Here is a 25,661-nt window from a genome sequence, read left to right on the forward strand (position 1 = left end):
TGGAATTAAAATAGCCCCACATCATCACATAGCCTTCACCATACCTAGAGATTGGCATGGGGTACTTTCCATAAGATCATCTCTCAATGCAAATCAAACCAGCTATTAGGCTAACTGAAATAAAACCATGCCAAGTTCCAGGTATGGTGAAGGCTATGTGATGATGTGGGGCTATTTTAATTCCAAAGGCCAAGGGAACTTTATCAGGATGCATAGTATCCTGGATCCATGAAGTAACTGACCTTTAAAAATAAAAATCTGCCTGGCTCTATGGGAATTTTTACATAGGGGTGTCCAAACTTATGCACCCTGTATTTTAAGGAAGAACATTTATTTATTTACGATACATTATTCATTCACAAAGAAAATTGGTGTCCTTAAAGGTTGGATTTTTCCTAATTTTTTAAATTAAGGCATTAAGTTCAATTTCCAAAAGATGATTTTTTATTCCTCTTTTTAGTCAACTTTAGCATGGGTGTCTAAACTTATGCATAGCACTGTATATATATATATAAAAGCATACATACTATGCGACCCTTTTTTCAAAATCTGGGACACTCATTCATAAAAGCCTGTATTACTGTAATTTATGCAGTTCAAGCCTGTTTGACCAAAAGTGATGCATGAATGACTATGTGAATAAGTGAAAGAGGAGAAAGAAGGACATTAAAATGACACTGTAGTATGCTGTATGCTATTGTGATGGCTGAATATTGCAATAATATGAAATACAGAGGTTATATAAAAATAAAAATATATAAAAATTCCTTTTTTTCGAAGTATTGAATAAATGTATGTAGGGGAAAACCTAGATGCTTATTCGGTTGAAACATTTAAATGACTGTCTCAAAATGGCCAAAACATGCTCTCCCACTTTTGTTTAAATTTGTATTATAGCCTATGTACATCATAAACATACAGCAATATCTGAATATCTGAATCAGAAATAAGAAATATTTACGCTCTAGTTTTTTCTCCTGTCTCAGTGACATCAGACCCATAAATCAAGTGATCTGAGTCAAACGGCAATCCAGTTATAATATAGAAATGTTTACATAGACTAAATAGAGCAAAAATGTTCCACATGACCCAATTTCCAAGATTAACCTCATTCAGCATGTGATCAAGTTTCTCTTTCATTGGTTGAAAATCTAAAAGAGACAGAAACCTTGCATGAGTTTTGCATTAAAAAAAACTCTTGCTAGTGTTGTAAGAAACATTTGTACGGGACAAACACAGAAGAACACATACTGGTTGATCTGAACATTGATATTTTTTTTAAAGTCCTAAAATGGCTATTTTCGTTTTTGCTGCATCCACTGCATGACAGAACGAGGCAAAATCCAGGCAGCATAATTTATCAAAGGCTTCTTGAAGACTAAAAATGTACTGTTTAATATTATTTTTTATCATTATCTTCCTTTATTCATTTTCATAATTTTATAATGTATTTTGTGAAGTCAGAGTATGTTGGTAATGTTGTAAATAATAGTAACTTTGAAAATGGAGATACTGCAATTCCAGTCCTTCAACACTACAGCACATTTGAGTGAGACTGACTGATAGTGGAAATGAATAGTGACCATGTCATGGCATGTACCATGTGTAAGCATGAGGTATACGTTCTTTTTGCTACCTTACAAGGAAGTTGTAAGTCCCACAGTGGTGTATATAAGCTCAATCCTTACTGTATTGACTCAGAGAAACAGGCATGACAGGGTGAGAAAAAGGAGAAACACCGAGAAACCATATACGGCTGGCATGATGGGGTGAGGGGGTAGAGAAATGGGGAATCTGGAATGAAGACCACCTCTCATGTAGCCTTATTCTTCTATGCCTGTTTCTCTCGTATGTCTGATACATGAATAAAAATAATAAATAAGAGATCTCTTTGCAAAGTAACTGGTGTAGCTTCCGTGATTCAACCATAACTGGGAAAAGCATGATTTTCAAATCCACACTTTGATCTATTCTATCAAAATAACTGGTTTGTATCTTATATAACATTATTTTACTTTTTTTTTTTAACAAAATTATTCTCATAACATTTTTAACTGTGGAGTTCATTTCTATTTTTACATGAATGTTTGAAATATCGCTTATGTCCACACCTTGACAGGTTTTAATCAATATAATATCAACGAGAGGTCAGATGTTACATTTTGTGACAGCTTCCATTTAGGAACCAGAACCCTGTCCCCTGTTTCACAGACAAGACTTTAGTCTAGTCCCAGACTAAAATGCACGTTTGAGCTGTTTTACCTGAAAAAAACTTGCACTGACAATCTTAAAATATACCAGCACTATTGTTTTGTCTCAAGAAGCACACCAGTAATGTTTTTTTCCTAAAGCACATTTATTAAAGATACTTGAATGTCCTAATTGAACTAAAGCCTAATCCTCCTGGCTTAATCTAAGAACTGTCTGTGAAACCAGGCCTATTCCAACCGACACACATCAATATTAAATGAATACACTGGATAGCATGATTTAAAGTGCATAAATCATAACAGTACAGATGTCTGGCTTAGATTTATTTTATTCTGTTAATATGTTTGAAATGTAAAACGCTAGATCAGTGAATTTCTTTAGCTTATTGCTGGCGTGCCCTTGTCTTGCTTATACTGCCATGGCTTCCAATCTCACACCAAACCAATAGCGAATGGCTTATGTCTGGGATAAATCATACAAATACACCTGTTATGCAGTTTTGTAAATGTCCTTATTCATTTTCTTCACTAAATTCTCGCAGCACACTGAATAACAAGTACATATTAGATCACTGTCCATGGTGCTGAAATGAACAAAATAACCTCCCAATCACAGCCTCTTTGGATGAAAAACAGGAGGGGAAAACCATTAGAAAAGCACAATTACTGAATTTAATAACACATTATGGGGTTTTATAATGAAACACAACTGTGTGTATTTTGAAATGTATGTAAATGTAGTTTAACTACATAAGGATATTTTTATTAGCATTTTTTTGCAAGACGCCAAATTCACAGTCAACCTATTTAGTTACATGTATTGCCTTTTTAAATTTACAACCTTATTAATAGCTTTTAAAACTTAAGGACATTTATTCCATTTGGTTTGCATTTTAAGGTTTGCTGATTCTCATCCAAATTGCACACAGATACCACACTCATATTTCAAGCATACATGATGGTGCACGATGCAAACTTGCGCAGTGTAGTGTATCATTTTGATTGACAATATTTCTACCCTTCAAAATCTCACAATATAAAAAACTACTTTAATCATGATCTCCTCCTACCTCTCTGAACACACACATATACACAAACACACAGGTAGACATGATGAGGGGATGCAGCGCGATGCTTATGTCCTCAGATTCATCTGCTTTTGGTACAGCATAAAGTCATCTGGTATGGAATCTGTGCAAAATACCAGAAGAAAAAAAGTCACTCTGAATCGAGATGTACACGCTTTCAATTTGAAGCTCACAGTACAATGAACCATTACAATTCCGATTTTATATTTCTATATATAGCCTAGAATTTTCAAATTGACCCTCAGATACTGAGATTCCATTTAGAATGCATCTCACATCATGTTACTTACCATTGCATCTATAGCCGAGATTAGACCATATGACGTTCTCCTGGGAGAAGCAGAAGACGCCCAACCGCCCTCCTCTCATAGTGGTGTCTATCACGACTCCTGAATCGGCCACCAGGGCTGTACCTTCATACAGTCTTAATCTGTCCCATAGATATAAAGAACCCAGTCAAACTCTACAAAACTAAATATTTCAAGTTCTAATAGTAAGAGATATGATTGTGTGAGTCCTCATTTATAGAAAAATGTTTTGTGTATCTCTTAAAGTTAAATCAGATCAGCTCTCACCTTATGTAGCCCACCTGTGGGCGGTGAGAGAGGTGCCAGCGATAGGACGTTCTGTCCTTCCAACCCACATTTCTTGGGTCCTTCCAAAGCAAAGTAACTTCCCCTGACGTGTCTCCTGTGTGCCACAGGGCATTACGCAGATACTCACCAGGGCCGGTACGAGACTTCACTGCCTGGAAGAGTGAGGTAACAAGAGACTTCTGAGTAATGTTAATAAAAGGCATTTAAACATGAATATATGCACTACTGTTTAAAAGTTTCCCGTGAGTGAGATTTTTAAAAAGAAATTAATACTTTTAATTAGCAAGGATGCATTAAATTGATCACAAGTGACAGCAAATAATTTTACATTGTTAAAGAAAAATTCTATTTCAAATAAATGGTGTTTTTTTAACTTTCTATTCATCAAAGAATCCTGAAAAAAAAAAAAATTTGTTTTCAACATAAAATAATAATAAATGATAATAATAAATGTTTCTTGAGCAGCAAATCAACATATTAGAATGATTTCTGAAGGAGCAAGCATGTGACACTGAATACTGGAGTAATGGTGCTGAAAATTCAGCTGTCATCACAGGAATAAATTACATTTTAAAATATATTCAGATAGAAAACATTTCACAATAATATTTTTTACTGTATTTTCGATTAAATAAATGCTGCCTTGGTGAGCTAAGAGAGTTTTTTTTTTTTTTTTTTTATATATTACTGTTGCCAAACCTTTTAATATTTTTTTTTAATCAGGCCTACATTATGTCCCAAATGTTCTCCTTTCTCCCTCCACATTCCTTTCTCACAATCGTAAAAATGCAACACTGGTGAATTTTTGTGTATTCAATGCTTTAATTATCTGCCACAATAAAGTACTACATTTGCTTTGCTTTTCTCAGCAAATATTCACATTCAGTTAATTCATTAACATTATTCTGCATATCAGGTTCCTTACAAAAAATAAGTATACTTCTTTAAGTATTCTTACGAAAAGTTCAAGAATATTTTGAAGTATAGGCTACTTTATGTATTATACTAATATCAATGTACTAGTAGTATCCTTGTAAGTGTACTATTTCAATACTACTTGGGACTAAACTGACCCACCTTTTAGTGTATAAAAGTATACTTTTAAGCATGCTTTAAGTGTAACAGTAGTAAACTTTGAGTGCACAACTAGTTTACAACTGCGTTTTTCATTTATACTGAAACTATACTACAAGTGAAGTATACAATACACTTATAGGTGTACTGATAGTTTACTAGTCGAATATTGTAGCACATTTCTTAGTAGTTTTGAGTGCACAACTAGTTTACAACTGCGTTTTTCATTTATACTGAAACTATACTACAAGTGAAGTATACAATACACTTATAGGTGTACTGATAGTTTACTAGTCGAATATTGTAGCACATTTCTTAGTAGTTTTATACTGCAAGTATATTTGTATCTTTAAGTGAACTTAACATCATAGATATAGTTTACTATTTATGTATAATTTTTACACTTTAAGTATACTACAGTACTATATTTCTATTTAGGTATTCGTTTTTATACTTTAAATATACTTTTCACTGTACTTTAAGTAAATTTGAAGTCAATTCCTATGTACACTACCACCAGTGGACAAAACAATTCAAATACTCAGAACTAGGAACATATCTGTTTTCTTTTTAAATCAATATTTTTTAAACAATGTAAAACTATGAGAAAATACTAATTAATAGGTTACTCAATCAAAAGAGTAAATACAACTACAATCCAAGTATACTTAGAATACTTAATTATACATTTAATTATACACTCACCTAAAGGATTATTAGGAACACCATACTAATACTGTGTTTGACCCCCTTTCGCCTTCAGAACTGCCTTAATTCTACGTGGCATTGATTCAACAAGGTGCTGAAAGCATTCTTTAGAAATGTTGGCCCATATTGATAGGATAGCATCTTGCAGTTGATGGAGATTTGTGGGATGCACATCCAGGGCACGAAGCTCCCGTTCCACCACAACCCAAAGATGCTCTATTGGGTTGAGATCTGGTGACTGTGGGGGCCATTTTAGTACAGTGAACTCATTGTCATGTTCAAGAAACCAATTTGAAATGATTCGAGCTTTGTGACATGGTGCATTATCCTGCTGGAAGTAGCCATCAGAGGATGGGTACATGGTGGTCATAAAGGGATGGACATGGTCAGAAACAATGCTCAGGTAGGCCATGGCATTTAAACGATGCCCAATTGGCACTAAGGGGCCTAAAGTGTGCCAAGAAAACATCCCCCACACCATTACACCACCACCACCAGCCTGCACAGTGGTAACAAGGCATGATGGATCCATGTTCTCATTCTGTTTACGCCAAATTCTGACTCTACCATCTGAATGTCTCAACAGAAATCGAGACTCATCAGACCAGGCAACATTTTTCCAGTCTTCAACTGTCCAATTTTGGTGAGCTCGTGCAAATTGTAGCCTCTTTTTCCTATTTGTAGTGGAGATGAGTGGTACCCGGTGGGGTCTTCTGCTGTTGTAGCCCATCCGCCTCAAGGTTGTGCGTGTTGTGGCTTCACAAATGCTTTGCTGCATACCTCGGTTGTAACGAGTGGTTATTTCAGTCAAAGTTGCTCTTCTATCAGCTTGAATCAGTCGGCCCATTCTCCTCTGACCTCTAGCATCAACAAGGCATTTTCGCCCACAGGACTGCCGCATACTGGATGTTTTTCCTTTTCACACCATTCTTTGTAAACCCTAGAAATGGTTGTGCGTGAAAATCCCAGTAACTGAGCAGATTGTGAAATACTCAGACCGGCCCGTCTGGCACCAACAACCATGCCATGCTCAAAATTGCTTAAATCACTTTTCTTTCCCATTCTGACATTCAGTTTGGAGTTCAGGAGATTGTCTTGACCAGGACCACACCCCTAAATGCATTGAAGCAACTGCCATGTGATTGGTTAATTAGATAATTGCATTAATGAGAAATTGAACAGGTGTTCCTAATAATCCTTTAGGTGAGTGTATCTCGATCAAAATATTGAGTACAAGTATAGGCCAAATATATTTAGACATTTATAATTCAAGTATACTTGAGTGTAATTTTAAGTATATTTCTGAGAAGTAAATAAAAAGTAGACTGAAAGTTTTATTTTTAGTTTAAAAGAAGTATACTAGTAGCACACTTAAACTTAAACTTTTTGTAAGGGGTGCATAATTCAGTTACATTATTGACAGCCCTAATTTGAATGCATATTTTAAATTGACTTTACCTTAAGCTGTAGTCCAGGCTGAGCTGAGGCTTTAAAGGGTAAATTCTGCCAGTATGTCTGTTCTGTCTGTTTCCACATCACCACATAGAAGCTGGAAGAGTCCTGATAGCCAAAGATGAAGCCCACGTAATCATCATCAGTGGCCGTGTTCACATGGATCGTGCCCTCAAAATCAACACCATTAAATGCTGTGTAACCTAAATAAAAAAAATTGTTGAGACACAGAAATGTCAATTAATCTGTTGAAAGTGAAGTAAATGAACTGTGAAAGTCACAAAACACCAACTGTGATTTTATGGCTGTGCGAAAATGTAAAAGAGTTTTATGTACACTATTAAAACATGTTAAAACAATGTTTTACAAGAAAATACTATTTCAGTCTTTCTTCTTCAAAATTTCACGTTTAATTCAATGTATTACTTGCCATTTCTTTTTAATTATTTGTGACTTTTACAAGTAATTTCTGAGTATAAATTGTTATAAAGTAGGCCAAAACCTTACACAATTTTTTGTTCAGTGTACATACCCACAGCCAAACCAGGGTCGCTATTCATGGTCTGCACAATCTCCATTCCCTAAAAAAACACCAAAGTTGTTTTTATAATACTTCAAAGACTTTGTCTACAATAAGCACAACAATATAGGAAAAGCTAGCTGATCAAATAAAAGCCATTTTAATCAATAATCACCTTATTTAGTACCAGCCAATTGGGGTCGATCTGAGCATCTCCTTCAGGGTCAAGAATGACTGTCTGGAACGCCCTGAAATCTGTCATAGTGACCTCAGCACTTTCAGGGCACGCATCCAACAAGTCATTCACCTTATCGTTGTCGAAGTCTGTCTCACACATGTCACCAACTCCATTGGCTGAAAGGAGAGAAGGTACAAAACAAATATGTTAATTTCTAGAGTGTCAATAAGACAATAAGTGTATATATGTGACAGGTATCTTTGGAAAAGAATATTAGCATACCGGTTACCGTTACTGCATCATATTTATTTTTTACAATCTGAAAAGTCTGTGAAACAGCACATGTTGTTTTTTAAAATGTTATACTATACTATACTTTATTGTTGTCACATAATCTCATTACTTCAGAAGTTTAGTTCAGTGAGTGTTGGTCCAGATATCATCTCAGAAATAAAAAATCAAATTTTCTGTAAAATGTCCCACTCCAATAAAACATTATGACCTCCAGTCAAGCAAATATGTTTAAAGTTGTGGTTGATATTACTTTGAGTTCCTTCGTCACATTGGAAATAGAAAGCCAAGTTGAATAGATAGCATTGTGGAATATACTGTAGTATTTCGTGCAATGCGCTCTTCTTACTGCACATTCTGGCAAAAATAGTATGAAATTTAAAATTTACATACTGTGCACTGAATATATACTGCAGAAACAGTAAGTGTAGTATGCTTTTACAAAATACAGAATTAAGAATCAGACCATCAGTGTCTTTTTGACTGGGGTTGGGAACAAGTCTGCAGTTATCTGGACCAGGAGGGAGGATATCTGGAATTCCATCGTTATCATCATCATCATCACACTCGTCCCCAATGCCGTCATTATCCGAGTCCAGCTGAGAACTGTTGGGCACTTCAGGGCAGTTATCCCTCGTGTCCTGATATCCATCATCATCCCTACACACAGAGAATCATTTTCAGTAGGTCTTTAAACACTAAATAAGCTGATTTTTCTGAGTGATGAATTATACCACATAAGAAATTGAAACGGACTTATACTAAAAGAAAACAAACTTAAAACAACTATTACACTTTAAAAGAACTGTAAAAATCCCCTGTTCTTGGGTAAAATAAACATTTATCAACACAAGTACTCACATGTCCTTGTTTGTATCACACACATCTCCCACCAAATCGTTATCCATATCTGACTGCAAAAAAGCAAAATATGAGAATTAATCATTGCATTCATATTTAAAAAGCAGGGTGGTCATAGTCCCTGCTCCATTGGCTTCAGTTGATTAAGTGCCACTATTTGTTCACAAAATCTAACCAATTTCATTTTATTTATTATTTATATGCCTCTTTAATAATTATGGAAGAAATGTTGATACATTCAACTAATGTCATTGAAGCCCTCACCTCTTGTAAATGAACAGAAGTTAACCCTAACATAAGCTACTGTTTCTGTAGTTATCAACAGTTCTGAAAAAGTGATGAAAAGTGATCATGTTCATTTTTTGCTTCAATTTTGCTTAAGTAGTCATGTTGTGGAATTTGGCTATTGAAAATGCAACATTTTAATTTGACTGCTCAAATGAGCAGAGTTAAATTAAAGCAATGGGTGAGCAATGAGCAGTAAACAATTTATGCAAAATATTTTGTCAGGCAACCTAAAAACCCTGGGGTGCCTCAAGGTTCAGTGTTTGGACCTCTACTCTTCTCGATATACACAACCTCACTGGGCACTAACATAAAAGCACACTAGTTCTATGATTCTACACAAATGATAGACAGTTTTACATCATTCCGGCCTAATGTCCCCACTATCTCAGCTGTAGCTCTGCCTCCATTTTTTAGACATCTCAACCTGAGATGAAGAACCTTCAGCTTCATCTCTGGATGGTTCCCCCTCTTCCCTTCCTTTTACCATTATATTGATCCCTTTGTCAAACCTGCAAAGGATCGTTGACCTCAGGACAGCTGTCACACGCGTCACCCACACCATCTCCGTCTCGGTCTGTCTGCATGGGATTGGGTATTTTAGGACAGTTATCCAAAATGTTAGGGATGCCTGCGCAGAGAATACAGTGGCAGGAGTAGATGATGTTGTACAATGCTGTAAAACTACAGAACAGTTAAAAGTGAGTAGACCAGTACCATCTCCATCAATATCATTGTCACAGATATCTCCTTTGCCATTGCCATCCGTATCAAGCTGATCTCCATTGGGAACGTTAGGGCAGTTGTCGCAAGCATCGCCATACGAATCTGTGTCAGAGTTCTGCTGGTCCTTATTGGGCACTAGACGGCAGTTGTCCTAGAAACATGCAATTAGAATAACTACTGCTTAGGATCTGTCCTACAGACAATTGGTTTCAAAATAATTAAAAAAAACAAAAAAAACATCAGGACATCTACCAATATGAAACCGGTATGGTATCTAATTATTGCTCAATATTTCAACAATCCTTAGCCACTTGATCAGAAACCTCAACATTTTTGATTCCATCTCCATCTGCATCCTCATCACATTGATCACCAATCCCATCTCCATCTGTATCTTCTTGTCCAGAGTTTGGGGTATTCGCACAGTTATCCTGCACAGGGATATTCAAATTATTAATACTCATATTATACCAAAAAGCATGATTAAAAAATCACAACAGAGATGTTAAGCAGAAATCTGTTCACAGGATAGTAAACAATGAATAGGACAGAATGTGGCAAATTCAATAGAGTTTCGGCTAATTTAACCAGGTGATATTTGGACTGGTGTTGCGATGCAATAAGCATGTTAAATTAAGTAATACTCTGATGACCAATATAATTTTGTTTAAACAAGATTTTGTACACGTTGTATCAATCGATGGTAGTAATTCATCAATTGATAAAGAAGAGTGCTATAACCAGTGTTTCTCAGTATTTTAGACATTATGATCTGGCCAGTGCAATTCGGCATGGATATTTTATTCAGCACAAGTGTTTGTCTTCTGATGATTAATTTCTTTAGTGAATTGGGTGATTAAACAAGGCAGATGAGCAATTTAAAGAACTATTAGTGGGTCCAATTTATTCTTTGTGAATGAGCATGTACCGCTCTGCAGTGTTGGTCATTGTCAATGCATGGAAGTGGTTCATCAGGGTAACCATCAATGTCTGAGTCTGGACCACAAATGTTCCCATTACCTGCCCAGCCAACGTTACACTGCGGGACACAAAATGAAGAGAAGGATCAGCCATTTGGACAATTCTGGCTTTTTGAGTTAAAAGAAGCAAAGAAGTAATCCAAAACATTAAAGAATTTGTCATCTCACTTAAGAGCAGCATGTGCTTTAATTACAAATGAATATTTTATATTCAGAATTTCCAGGTAGGAAAATTAATTTCTAGATTCTCACCAAGCATGAAATGTCATTATTGCGGCCCATCGCACAGTGTGCATTTACATCACAGGGGTTATAGCCCAGAGTTTCACACGTCCTCCTTGCAAAACAGCCAGCAGTCTGATTACCCACAAATCCTGCTTTACACTGGCCACACTTGAACGATCCCTATGAAAAGAGAGAAGTCAGTTTGACAGTGGTACATTTATGTTTCACCAATTATATTGGCTTGCGAATTCTGGTGTTAACTTAATTAAAGTGCAAAATTTGAGAGTTTACTCACCACTGTATTTATACAGACTGAGTTGGGCACACAGGCACTTGAGTGCTCAGCACACTCATCAATATCAACACATTCCTGAAAAAAATTAACAATATTCTCACAGTAAAAGCCTGTTCACACCAAGAACATTAAATAGTAAAGCTAATCGCAGACATAATGTCTGTTCAATTAAATAAAAAATACTGAGGTCTGAATGGGCCATATCTTTACATTTTGTTATCCTCACTATTTTTGGTTGTAATTGGATTTTTTTACACATTTTTACCTGCTTGTGGCTCTTGGCAAACTCCAAACCAACCCCCCTGAGTGTTGTACCGGTGAATCCTATGGGACAGGGCTCACAGGTGAATCCTTTAGCTGTGTTCACACACAACTCTGCAGAGAAACAGGGCTGAGCAGTGCACTATAACAAAGGGAGATATTGAGAGAAAAAAGAAAAGTATGGCAAAAAACAAATTATGTTAAAACTGTAACTTCCATTTTCTGCTGCAGCACAAATTAAATATCTCAATATGCTATGTATTTACCAAGATGTCATGAGTGTGGCTTTGTGGTTACTAGCTGCTTGCTTACTGGGCATATGTATAATGTTATTATTATATATTATTTATATATATGCTATTATTATATATTAATTATATATATATAATTTTTTTTTTTTTTTTTTTCACAAGGGTATCTAGAGATCAGAACACTGTAGAAACCTGGGGGTTGGTCAATTTGAGTTTGCCCAGTAAGCAAGCAGCTAGCAACTACAGTTTATATATATATATATATATATATATATATATATATATATATATATATATATATATATATATATATATATACTTATAAACTGTACTTATAGATAATATAACATCAATGAAATAAAAGTCCACTTAAGAGTACTTTAAGAAGTGCACTTTTTAAAAGTGTACATAAGTATTTTAAGAAACAAAAATGTACACTCTTTATGTCAAATTACGTTTTACTTTAAAGTACATTTTAAAACATATTTTAATAATCTTTTGCTGTGCTTTAAAGAAATACACATATTTTGATGTGTTGAGTAACATTCTAATTTGATTGATTCTAATTTTAACTGTAGTCTGTTATTTAATATTACAATATTATGTTGTCATGTTTAGTTTCATGGTGTTTTGGTTTAGTTTTCCCTGTTCTTGGTCATTGTTAGTTTCTATGGTTGTCAATTAAGTTACACACCTGTTCCCTGTTCTGTTGATTATCCTCCCTTGTGTATTTAAGCACTCAGTTCTCCCAGTTTTTTGCTCGGTGTCGTCGTTGTTTTAAAATGAGCGAACTAAGGAACGACTGCGCAAAGATGGTCCTCAAGGGACATTTTTGCCAAATTTGTGGAGTGGGAGCTGGCTAATAACAATTCGCTGTTGACTGTGTGCCTCACGGGTGAGCCAGAGTTGACACCTAAGCCCAACTTCATCCCGGAGTCTGACCAGTTGCGTGAGCAAGCAACACCGTCCGTCCCAGTGGGTGTCCTCGTGGAGTACGAGGGCATGGATTGAACCCTGACCATACTCCAGATACTGAGGGTGAGATGTGTCTGGCCTCTGTAAATGTTTGTGAGGAAAGTGGTTATTCCCCAAAGCCTCCAACTCCGCCTTGGCACGTGGATCCCCTGGTTCCGCCTTAGGCTGCCAAGCCCGTCACTCCATCTCGGCCCGTTGACCAGTCGGCTCCACCTTGGTTCCTCACCCCCTCGGCTCCACATGGGACCATCGTCGTCACGGCTTCACCAGGCTCCCTCGTCACTCCGGCTCCGCCTTGGTCAGTCATCACTGCCTACACCACAGGACTTCCAGGCTTTTGGCTGCACCTTGTCCCTCCACCCCTTCAGCTCTGTCCGGCTCCTCCTTACCTTCAGCTCCACCTTGGGCCTCAGTCCCACCGGCTCTGCCTCAATCCTCCGACACCCTGGCTCCTTCTGCCCGCTCGTCACCACGGTTCCACCTTGGCCTCCACTACCTATGGTGTCACTCAGTCTCTGTGTCTCCTCCTTTGCCTGGGTCTCCAGCTATCCTGGCTCCACCGGTGGGTCAACCTCCTAGTGTCCGTCTGTCTCCAGCTTTTCGACCACCTCCAGAGCCGCCACCCTTCCTCATATGCACAATGATGCACCTTCTGGGAGGTGGGTGTTTTGTCAGAGTTATGTTTAGTAATGTTTAGTTTCATGGTGTTTTTATTTTGTTTTCGCTCTTCCCGTTTTGCCTGTGTTCCTGGTCATTGTTAGTTTCCATGGTTGTTAATTAAGTTACACACCTGTTCCCTGTTTTGTTGATTATCCTCCCTTGTGAATATTATTTCTGTAATAAGTACTAATAAGTAATAAGTGTCTTTATAAGTGTATGACTCTGGTATTTTTGGAGCAATATAAAAAATACTTGATGCCTTAGCAAACACTAATAATAAACTATGCGATATTAGCAGGAACCTCATCAATGTCCTGGCAGTGTGTTCCGTTGCCTGTCATGCCCTCTGGGCAGGGGCCACATTGATATCCTGGGTACGCCAAACTCTCCATGCAGCTTACGCCGTTATAGCAGGGGTTAGGATGACACCGTGATTGAGGCTCATGGAATCCTGATAAACAGAGAGAGAGCAACATACAGGTTACCTCTCTCCACCTAATTTTTCATGAAAGAAAGGGCACGGCCATTTGTAAATTTCATAAATTGTAAATTTCTTCATGTGTCTTGGCTTCTGGTGTCATCCGCTTCCAGTTATTATTAGCTGTACAAAACAGCTTTTTATGCTGCTTGATATTGCAAACTGGTTATTTCTTACCACATTATTTTAATGTATTGTCAAAATTATAAACCCACTGGTTTGTAGCGCAAATAGTTTTACCATTTACTGCACTTTGATATTATTTTCGTTATTTCCCTATAACGGCTAAGGAATTGGAAGCCTCACATATTCACAGAAAACAGCTTACTTCCGTGTTGGAAAATAAGGTGAATATCATGACAATCTTCAGACATGTTTTAACAAAACCTAATAGATCCATTATCAGATCCATTATCCAGATCCATTATCCTTCCTGCTTTTTCTCCACCACTTACCACACACTTGACATTCAAGGATGGTGTTTCGTATGAGAGACATCTCTTTAGTCTAAAAACACAGAAAAGCAGAGAGAATTTGATTTGATAAAATCCCATACCCCATTTAAAAACAGAAATGTGCAATACAATACCTGTTCTCTGATATCCTCTCTCAGCTCTCCCATGATCTGGTTAAAGATTATCAGCTGTCCAATCAGAGCTTTGGTGTGATCACCTGGCCATATGAGAGGGTATTTTTATTATTACAGAAAAGCATTACAGGCATGGAGATAATTCAATTGTGATAGTACATTCACATGATTTGATAATATTTGATATTTACCAAGGATGGCGTTGATGTCACTGGCTACTGTAAAGAAACAGCATCAACATTTTATATATAAAAAACAAATCTTGTTCTAAAACAAAATAATATACAGACAAATATTTTTGAAGTCTGTTGTTTTTTTTATTTAAAAATCTTTAATTAAAAAATGTGTTGTGATGTTATTTGTAATGATTTTTAAAAATTGTAATGCATATATCTAATGCTCACAAAATTACAGTAAAAAGAGTACTGTGAAATTGTCTTACAATTTATACTTTTCTATTTGAATATATTTTAAAATGTATTTTATTCCTGTGATGTCAAAGCTGAATTTTCAGCTTAATATTATCAGTTTTAAAAACAGTTGTGCTGCCTAATATTTTTGTGGAAATTGTTTAAAAAAAAATCAGGATTCTTTGATGAATTGAATGTTTAAAAGGACACCGTTTATTTTAATTTGAAATTCATTCAGTTAAAATCATAAAATTATAAATGTCTGGTGTCAGATAATGACAGTTCTACAGTGATAAGTCTATGGAAGCCACAGAATAAAAAAATTAAAAAGGTAATTTTGAGTTTATATCTCACAATTATGAGAGGAATGAGTGAATACATTGATGTTTTTAACATGACTGTGGTATGAAGCAGGTCGTGATTGCTAATGAGAGACAGATTTCAGCCCCACACGCGAGTCCCGCGGATATAAAGGAATAAGGACATTTCATTCTACCAAAATACACGCAAGTGCAGAATTACTACTCACACAGGTCAGTTTATTAGACGAATGAAACTTGTGAGGTAATGCAGTGCTGTTTCACTTGGTCTACACTATCACACTAAACTGCATTTGAGTGTGTTGAAAGTTATAATGTTATTCTATGTGTTAGTTTGTTGGCTGTATGAGACTAGCAGTAAGCTAGATCAACATTAAAATAACATACTGATCATATTCTCTAACATTTCATCATGTAACTTGAGCTATATAACATTGATTAGTTTTATGTACATTTGCTCACCTGTCTAATAAAGTACATGCAAGAGCGGCGTCTCTGTCAAGTCGAAGTTAGTCGCGGACGTGGAGCTCTTGGCATTTCGAAAACGCCACGCTGATATTGATCCTTGTTTTAGTTCTCCTTTTGTCCCAAAGTCTCCTTGCCATGGTCCATAATGTTTGAACGAAACAACAACAGTGTGAGCGTGCCGCTAGACGTAACGCAGTTGTCCATGTCTGTCGCCATGGTTACTATGGCAGTACGAGCGGAAACCAGGGATAACGCCGATATTATGTCATTGACATGCGACAAGTGAACAGGGACGAGCCATTATTTAAAATAGGAATTTCTCTGAAATTAAAAATCTTTGGGAACTTTTGGGATATTGCAAGTACACAACTGCAGGAAATATATCACACTGTGCAAGTGATTTTTGGATATTTTATTACTTACATATTGTACCTTTAACTGTAGGCCCAATATATTGTGTCCCATTTGAACTGCATATGTGAAAATTATGTAGACTTATTCATGCTTTAATAGTAGACTAATCATTTCACCAGTCCAGTCTGTGGCTTGTAACATAAATGTCTTTGTATAGTTTTAAAGGGCGTATTTGATGACGGAATTCTATACATCTATTATGACATCCTAAGGCACAATAAATATAAAAATTCTTATTCTGTGGATTTTGCCAGTTATCTCCAATTGTTACCACTGTTTTTCTGCCACCATAATGCGTATACAGGTGCAAATGACGTAATTGTGACGTCTGCTCCCAAATGGTCTATCTATAATGGGCATAATTTCTGCATTGCCACAAGAGGGCAGTATGATGACATGATAATGGAATACTATAATAGTATACTATGCAGTATGTACTATCCTACCTAATATTTAAAAACAATTGTCTGAAAAAACATTATAGTATGTATTAATAAAGGTCTGACAAAAAGTAGCATACTTTAGTGCTGTCACGTTATATTATTTATAGTTTATTTGTCACAATGTAAATGAAAGAATTAATTGAGTGCACTGTTGGACATTGAGTGCCCAGTGTGCTCTGCTGTAAATTGTGTATTTTTTAACATGTCTTGTAAGTTACCACATAGTTAAAGTTTCTCTGATGCTGTAAGAAGTCATTACCTGCATTGTTAATAGCTGAATCTCCTTGAAATGGACAGTCAATGAGAAGACCAGCTGTAGCCAGAGAGCCCCCGAGAGCCAGTTTGACAGACTCTACTGAGCCCTAAAATGTATACAGCACATATATATATATATATATATATATATATGAAACATACTCATTACTGGCATATTTACACATGTATCCTTATCTCTCTTCTTCTAGACTTCATAATTTAACACACTGATCTTCACTCCTCTGCACACAGGAAAATGTATAAAATATCCATCAGAGCAGTATTTAAGTCACTTGAAAAGTACAAACCACACAATTTGAAATATCATTTATGAGCTGTGGATTATGTGTGCTCCTGTAAAGGTTAAGTTCACCAAAAAAAACAAAATTCTGTCATCATTTACTCACCCTCATTTCAAACTTACTTTCATTCATCTTCGAAACACAAATTAAGACATTTTTATCCTCTCATCCTTTTACAAAATTTGTCTACATTAACAAAGCAAAAAAAAAAAAAAAAAAAAAACTATGAGTGTAATTCATATATGAATCGAGAGGTTTAAACTAAGTTTTATACATGTATGTACAAAAGCCTAAAATAAATCTGTTCATCATATAAAGTGATTGTGTCTCTTCAGAGGACAATTCATATGGATTATCTTTACAATGCCACATGTTGAAGCATCCGAGTTTTGGTTGCATGGACTTGAAGGGACAGAAATCTCTCAGTTTTTTTTTTAAATATCTTCATTTGTGTTTTCAAAAATGAAAAAAGTCTTATGGGTTTGGTACAACATGCATTTGAGTAAATGACAAAAAAATATTTTTTTCCTTCAAGTTTTCTGAACAGTTACTTTGATTCACACAGACTGCAAAACATGACAAAAAATGTGAATTAATTGTTGACCTAAATGAATCACCTGTATCCTGGCATAAGACTTCTGTCCGGTGCGAACATCCACAGATTCTGCCTCTGATGGAAGCCCGACAAAGGACGGGAGGCCCTGAGCAGAGTCGACCATTCGACAGTTTACATAAAGCTCTAGGGTTATGTGACTCCGTCTAAGTCCACCCATTCTGAGAATAAATGATTGGGTGCGTCCCTCAGCGAGGACAGGATTTTGTAAATTGACAGCATGAGCTTTTCCATCAGAGCGCAGGTATCGCACCAGTACTGAGGAGAGAAAGGAGAATTGATCTTTCCAATAACAGGAATCATAAACAAAGACTTATTTAAACTATTGAGAACCTTTTGAAACACAAATGACATTTGGGGGAATGTTTGCAAAGGTATTTGGAAAAAGCACTTACTTTTGTTGATCTTGCCTACAGCAGCAATCTCCAGGTACTTCTTGTTGTCCTCCTTATCATAGAGGCCGAACAAAACGCCGCCGAGTTTGGGTGGCAGCATGAAGGTGGAGGTGATGTACAGATCTCCCACTGTCTGCAGAGATCCAGACAGATTCTCTATAGCTGCAGCTGTCTGACGTGGATCACGGAGCTCCAAAATATTTATCACTGAGAGAGACACAGAGCACATTTTAAGAGATTTGTTTGCTTCAGGCAGGTATTATGCACAGATCATTTTGTTGAATATGCACTATACATATTCATTATATTTTTATTTAACCTGTTATATTCATTTTTTAAAGAGGACATTTTAGGCCCCTTTTCAGTCTTGATTTTGTTTTTGGGGTCTACTAGAATAGGTTTTAATGCTTGAATGTTCAAAAGACACATTATTTGTCACATATTTTGACATTGTTGCAGCACACTCTCTGCCCAGTCCATCAGTAACGCTCTGTTTAGTTTCTGCCTCTATGAAGCCCCTCCTTCCGAAAAGGACAAAGGGCTCTTATTGGTCAGATGATTGGTCACTGGGTGTTGTGATTGGTCATAGCGTGTTTGGAAATGTCACGCCCCTTACCAAAACCGCAACTTTCTACACCCATGTGTACCGCACACTACCTGAAAAGTGAAGCCAAAGCATTTCGATCGCCCCCTGGTGGCTGGAAGCAGTCAGGCCATAAACCCTAGCCTCTCCATGTAATTGAATGGGACAAGAGTCAAACTAAAAAATCCAATTACACATCCATTATTTTTTTTTCCACAAATGGTTTCTGTCATTTTAGGTAGTTCTTATCACACAGACGTATGTTCAGGTGTTCGTTTTAGCAATAAGTTTGGATTCAGTTAGTTATTTGATAATGGGGTGTAACGTCATGATTGACAGCAGTGTCTGCGGGAGTATGGGCAGGACCTTGATACCACAACTCCACCTCAGGATCACTACTGCAAAGACTCAAGCTCCGAATGACGTAATCGGCAACAACCGTTTCTGGGATATTTTGGCTTCATTTCCCTATACAGTGGAAAGAAGCGGAGATGCGCTGTCCATCTTTTTTTCAACATAGGGCCCTGTTCCAAATGGAACCCTAAGCCCTCGCGATCTTCCTCCGAGTCCACACTTTCGTGACGTAATGCTGCTTTGACTGACAGGTAGAAGTCTTCTGCGGAGCTTGCAGGCTTGTGGGCTCGGTAAAAGTGTGCATCGAAGGCGCATAACGACCAAAAAGAGCCCCCTTCTGAAACCTAAAATGACAAATGGGACACCCTGGTCTTGTCAAAGTCCCTTTCAAGGAAAGTCTGTTCACTCGGCAGCCATATTTGTAACGCCTCATGGTAGTGAGGCATCCAAGACCAAGTTCTGTCTATTTGAGAGGGGGAATCCTGAAATCTCAAAAACTACTTGCAACAAAATCTTTCATGAACTGTCAAATATTGTTTAAAAAAAGCTAATTTTTCAGGCTAGACCAGCCAATGCGCATGTGCATTCATTCCTAAGCGCGAGTCTCAGGTTTCTATGGGAACCGGAGCTTCTTATGGCAGCTGCAGTGACGCAATGACTTTACCAATCAGCGATTGGCTCTTTTACTTTGAAGGCGGGATGTATTGCGCCATATTGCGTGTTGCAGTTTCACCAAGTCATAAGTAATAGGAGTGAACCGTTTTCCTATATCGATAGTCTTTGGTCTTGTGAACTTAACGGAAACGTGCACACTGCAGAAATCGTAAGTTCAAAAGACCACAAGTGCACATGAAGTGAGCCATTTGGGACAGGGCCACACTACTAATGCAAATCAATCAGGCCTTGTCCATTTTTTTCTTTTTTTTTTAAATGAAATTATTATAATTAAACGGAATTATTTAAATGAGGAATATTGTGACGTGGATATTCCCGGAATATTTCAGGGTGTTCAGAAACAGTGCTTACTGATACAGAGAATAACTCCCTTTGGAGTGGACTTTGTAACTTTGCAGTCCTTTTTCATGTTCAGACAGCAATACAGATTAAAGTAAGTTGAAAACGTAAAATAAGTTTGAATAAATCGGTCATGAAAACAGACACCTTTTAAATACCTTTTAATCCATCAAGAATCCATTTTCCAAACCATGTTTTTCTCTTATCCTGAATCACTACTGTACTTCTATAATAAGTGTTTATATTCAGACTATTTTAGACTGGTACGGGTCGTACCACTGCAGAGTAGCACCCATTACACGCTTACAGTCAGGTGTAAATATTGAATGAAAACCTGTGCACACAAGTAAGTTGTATGAGATTGAGTATAATTGGCCAAGTAAGTGGTGTCTGACCAATATGTAAAATGACCAGCCAAATGCTTTTGGTCAGTCATTATGGGTGCAGGTGCACCAATACATTTAGGGGCAGGTAGCCTAAGCCTGAAATGCCTGAGACCAAAATAATAGACTGGCATGCAACAAATTATTGATCCATTCAAATAATGATGCAACTCCATAGGCTGTACAGACAACACCGAAGAGTTTGGAAAATATATACAGTTGCAATCGAAATTATTCAACTCCCATTGCAAATCAGGTTCATTGTCAAAATGTACAGACTTTCAGCTGTTCACATAGTCCAGGCGTTTTAGGAAAAAAGGGTGAACAAATTGCAACAGAATCAAACTCAACTGATTTTGTATCCTCCATATGTCCTGAGTAAGGAAAAAAAAACCCCGAAGAATCCCATTAGGGGAAAGTTCTGAAAAAGACCCAAATATATCCTATTCATACGCCTATTCATTATTTTTCTCACATGAATAGGGTACAAATTTTAACCTTTAGATATCACCATGAAAATTACTGAGTTGATTACTTATATCAAGACAAACAAAAAATGTATTACAAATTTTTTTAAATTATTTGTTAACATGGACAAACGGTACATAATCTAATTACAGATGTGCTAATTTGCATAAATTCCACAACAGATCTAAACATTAGGTATAGCCAGGTGTCTTGTTGAATCTTGTTGACAAATCAGGACACATGGAGGATACAAAATCAGTTGAGTTTGATTCTGTTGCAATTTGTTCACGGTTGACATTTTGTCTTAAAACGCCTGGACTAACACTGCAACGGTCACAATATGACCACACTCTGCACTCACGGATTAAAAAGCATAATTCAACATATAAACAACACTTTTTTAATAGCCTACTATTTTTATTACATTATATGTGTTTATTACAAATAAATCGTTAAATGCTAGAAATTAATAAATGTAAATAAATGAACAATCCTGTGAAAACCAATTATTGGTTGTTCACCTGAGTTGATTTTGTTAATAATTACATTTTCCATTTAAAATAAATGCATTTAGCAGACACTTTTATTCAAATGAGAATGTGCTATAATGCAGAACATTGCAGAAATAAACTAGAGCTTTTAAACAATATGCCACAAAGACAAAGGCCCATGAAAATCAATTATAAGAGGCAAAAGGTTGCCCCTCAATAAATGTAATTTATTTCTAGTCAGAGTTTGTTTGTACTGGGTAACAGCTTACTTATTTGCATGATATTACCTCATTGTTTGGGGACATTGTCTGACCACTATAGGACTGGGTCACTAGGGGGAAGCATTAAGTGAGCCAATAAAGAACAGTTTTAAATGAGGAATTAACGGTTTAACAGTGCAACTAACCAGCTGAACCCATCATGAATGTGAAAGTTTTATAGCACTGAACGTGCACCATCACTTGTTATTTTCACATTGAACACAGTGGGGGGGGGGGGGGGGGGGGAAATAATCAGGATCCAAGTCCAATGGAAGAAAACCCCCACACAAATTAGTGTTTCTATTACATTTTAAGATGTATAAAAAACCCACCTTTAATTTCCGATGATTCGGAGAAGTGGCCAAACGCAACATACAGGACAAGCAGGTTTGACACAATTTTCCTCAACTCCATCCTCTTAAAGTCCAGCAAATATTGTTTAATAAAACGATTCGAATATATTCCAGTTTACAGTCCTGTTTCCCAAAGACACGAACAGCTCAAAGCGCCCAAGATCTTCATAACATCACATAAACCCGCTGACCGGAGAGTCGCTGTGACCTGAACGGGCCGGGGTTCAAAGTGTCTGAGCGGGTGCCGGGTGAGTCTGACTCTGCGGGTCCTCTGAGACTCTGCGGCGCTCAACACTTTCTATACCAAATGAGAAACAGAAGTTGAGCTGTAGGACGGCAGGGGGAGAGATAACGAGCCTTGTCAATCAACCTACAAGTATTTATTGCGGGTCTCTCCCGCTGCGACTTCAGCTTACCGCACTGAGCTCGTCTCAGACTATTGCATTTCATCCCATTTCATCGTGCAAATGAAAATCTATGAAAGTTTTTGTTTCGGTGAACTAAAAATAGATATTTGAGTTTGGGTTCAACAATACATAAAGCATATACGACAGAGTGCAAATTAAAGCTAACGTTACGACAACGGTTGGATAATTTTGAGGGCGGAATTCGAAGCTCACTGTCTTCGCTTGTCTTAATTTAGAGAAAGAAAAAAAAACTTGTTTAGTTATGATAAATGACATAAGTGCTTTTTTAATGTTTTTGCCACACTGGCAGGCGGAAACTAGCGGAAAGCGCTAGTGTAGTTCACTGTTGCTATGGCTACTTCCGCGAGCGTTTGTTTGGTGCTTTTACCCAAAAAAAAAGAAAAGAAAAGAAACACACACACACACAACAACAACAACTTTGGTTAGCCTACTACACGTTGATTTTGTATTATAACAATTTTTTTTAAACACACAAGTAGATATAGCTCAATGCAAACGGTACAAAGGGCCCAGAAAACCGAGCAAAACCACTGCATTTTAAGGTCCACAAACCTTTTATCTTCGGGTATGGGCCGGAGGCAAATGTGTCTTGTCACATGTAAAATGAGAGCATCATTTCATTGTACAACAAAACTAAGTCACATCTGAACAAATTATGCTCAGCTATGTCACTACAAGTCTAGTCCATCACATTAACTATGATTATGAACATGTTCATAAGCAGCTACTGCTTGAAATGTTATATTTTATTAAAACACATGCCACGTGCGTTTACACAACAATGATAAAGGAAAGGTTGCGTTTTTTCATGTGGCAATGCTGTCGAAAAAAAGAAACCACGCCTATCGACTGAACAGATGATACGCATGCGCATGACGTCATATTTTTTACGATTTCGTGTTTTTGTAGCAACGATAACGATAACGTTTTCAAAAACTTGCACTTTTTCAAATGTTTGCACTTTCAGGACCCCCAAAACGCTGTTGTTGTGTAAATAAATGCTAAAACAGATCAAAAGTTTTCTTTTTTTTAGTTGAAAATTCTTAATTCTTAATTAATTATTAAGATTCTATGGATTATAACTTTATGATCCTGTCAAAAATAGTTTCAAACGCAAACCCTATGGCACTCTTTGCAATTGATTGGTTTAACCAAACTGGGATTTGAAACACTCTCACATTACATTTAAAACACAAACACCTAAAATCCCATGGGAAGTAGGAGGCAGAAATTTTCAACTAAATCTAACTTGATGCTAAACAGCAGCATAATTGGAACAAGACTACTGAAAGAATTTTGATCAAGATAGGTCTGAAGATCATAAAACAAATGATAAAGTTAAACACATGCAAGCTGTGTAAACAACCATCTACATTCTATGTTAATCTCGACCGATGATGACCTAATACTTAATGCTGAAAGAATTTTTTTTTAAAAACGCCCTTAAAACTGTCTACTTTGTTGTTATTAAACACTGCTTCAAAGTACACTTATGTTGATTTTTTTATTATTATTATTTATGGACCAGCATTATACAGAAAATGCATTGCAGCCTGTATTTGTTTTAAACAAAACATTTTGTCATTAAATGTGGAATCCTTTCATGATTACACAGTTGCACAAGTTACTGACAGTAAAATACTTTTGTAGGAACTTTGAGAAGGTTTAACCCTGTGAGGTACAGCGAAGGTCTGGCCTCAGAGCAACAAAACGGATGAGCCCACTGTGCTTTGGGTTTCCGGTGAGAGATTGGGATGGAGAAGACCAGCTGTATAATGGCCACAGACTCCAACTTAACTGCAGTGTTTGGCATGTAATAATAAAGTTCTCGTCAGCAGTTCTCTGGGGAGCTCTAAAATCTGGCTGATTTATAAAGCATAGCATCTTGAGTGGTCAAAGAGCTCCAAGATGGTTGGTTTAAGATAAGAAGTCTCTGACAAGCTTACTCTGCAATGTGTTGGAAATGTTAATAGTTTGACAGTATGTTTAGTCTGCAGGACAGCATATTAGGTCACTGCACCATATAAATGTAACATTTAGAGCGTAAAAAAGTGATGAAGCATTACAATGCAGCTGTTAATGTTAACAACCTTTCTTCTGCATCTCTAATTTCAGAGCTGGTAACAGTCGGCTTCCACGATGATGATGTACAGTATACGTGCATACGGATTGCTACGTTGTACAGTTAAAACGGAGCATAGACCGATTTGCTCATATTAATGTGTTTAAAACTCACCAATACGCCGATAACTCCCAAAAATCAGTTTATTGAATTAACCCGTTGTCCCGGTTAACATGCAAACCAATAACCCTGTAATGCAAGTGAACCACGTTTACAAGATTTTATCCCGGTAAACCTAATCATTAGTGTATCTGACTCTGAGGGCCCTATCATACACCAGAAGCAATGCAGCGCCAGGCAAGACGCAAGTGTTTTTTGCTAGTTTCAGCCCAACGCAGTTATCATTTTCACGTCCTGCACCACGTTGTTTAAATAGCAAATGCATTTGCGCCCATTTGTGCGCCCATGGGCGTGCTGGTCTGAAAACGAGGTGTGTTCAGGCACATTGTTGGCGCGTTGCTATTTTGAGGCAACTGAAATAGACTGCGCCATTGACCAAATGAAACCTGGTCTAAAATCAATAGCGCAATTTTTTTTATTTAAAGAGCGCGTTAGTAATATGCGCCTATAGGCGGGTGCACAACGCACGTACACTTTATCCCGTAGATGGTCAGTTCGTGCGCTTTAAGTTCACGCATGAGCAGATCTGTTTCCTCGCGTGAGAAACGTTCAGTTTTTCCGTTTGCAAATTCCGCCATGGCGCAAGCGCAAATGGTTTTTAAAGGGAATGGGAGATAAGACTCGGATTGGTTTATTGCACGTTACACCCAAAACACACCCATTACTCATTAAGAGAATAGGGACAACCCTTTTACACCATGCGCACCAACCATTTTCCTGTCGTTAAAACTAGCAAAAGTGGATTCGGACACGCCCTAAGTG

At 37.0% G+C, this 25,661-nt stretch overlaps 1 protein-coding gene across 3 annotated transcripts in view; it reads right to left on the reverse strand.

Annotated features, from left to right (window-relative positions):
* Positions 1-2,345: 2,345 nt before the first annotated feature.
* The window catches only part of thbs3b (thrombospondin 3b), a 41,151-nt gene continuing 17,835 nt past the window's right edge, over positions 2,346-25,661 (reverse strand). Inside the window, exons 1-24 of one of the 3 annotated variants that reach the window (XR_013822161.1) lie at positions 22,209-22,534; positions 18,324-18,530; positions 17,933-18,186; positions 17,018-17,120; positions 14,895-14,921; positions 14,704-14,786; positions 14,570-14,621; positions 13,939-14,087; positions 11,755-11,892; positions 11,490-11,564; positions 11,222-11,374; positions 10,918-11,028; positions 10,313-10,420; positions 9,981-10,140; positions 9,776-9,894; positions 8,979-9,031; positions 8,584-8,777; positions 7,824-8,002; positions 7,661-7,709; positions 7,135-7,331; positions 3,874-4,046; positions 3,589-3,728; positions 3,281-3,401; positions 2,600-2,673 (exon numbers count right to left, since the gene is read on the reverse strand). Coding sequence is in view for 2 of the 3 variants with exons in the window: in XM_079880073.1 (XP_079736199.1) it covers positions 3,346-3,401; positions 3,589-3,728; positions 3,874-4,046; positions 7,135-7,331; positions 7,661-7,709; positions 7,824-8,002; positions 8,584-8,777; positions 8,979-9,031; positions 9,776-9,894; positions 9,981-10,140; positions 10,313-10,420; positions 10,918-11,028; positions 11,222-11,374; positions 11,490-11,564; positions 11,755-11,892; positions 13,939-14,087; positions 14,570-14,621; positions 14,704-14,786; positions 14,895-14,921; positions 17,018-17,120; positions 17,933-18,186; positions 18,324-18,530; positions 22,209-22,290 (2,862 nt within the window). In the remaining variant the exon portion in view is untranslated. Of the gene's footprint in view, positions 3,402-3,588; positions 3,729-3,873; positions 4,047-7,134; positions 7,332-7,660; positions 7,710-7,823; positions 8,003-8,583; positions 8,778-8,978; positions 9,032-9,775; positions 9,895-9,980; positions 10,141-10,312; positions 10,421-10,917; positions 11,029-11,221; positions 11,375-11,489; positions 11,565-11,754; positions 11,893-13,938; positions 14,088-14,569; positions 14,622-14,703; positions 14,787-14,894; positions 14,922-17,017; positions 17,121-17,932; positions 18,187-18,323; positions 18,531-22,208; positions 22,668-25,661 lie in introns of those variants that run through there. The other 2 variants (XM_079880073.1, XM_079880074.1) reach the window with 2 other exon arrangements.

Source organism: Squalius cephalus (assembly GCF_949319135.1).
Source record: "Squalius cephalus genome assembly, chromosome: 8".
NCBI classification, from domain to species: domain Eukaryota; kingdom Metazoa; phylum Chordata; class Actinopteri; order Cypriniformes; family Leuciscidae; genus Squalius; species Squalius cephalus.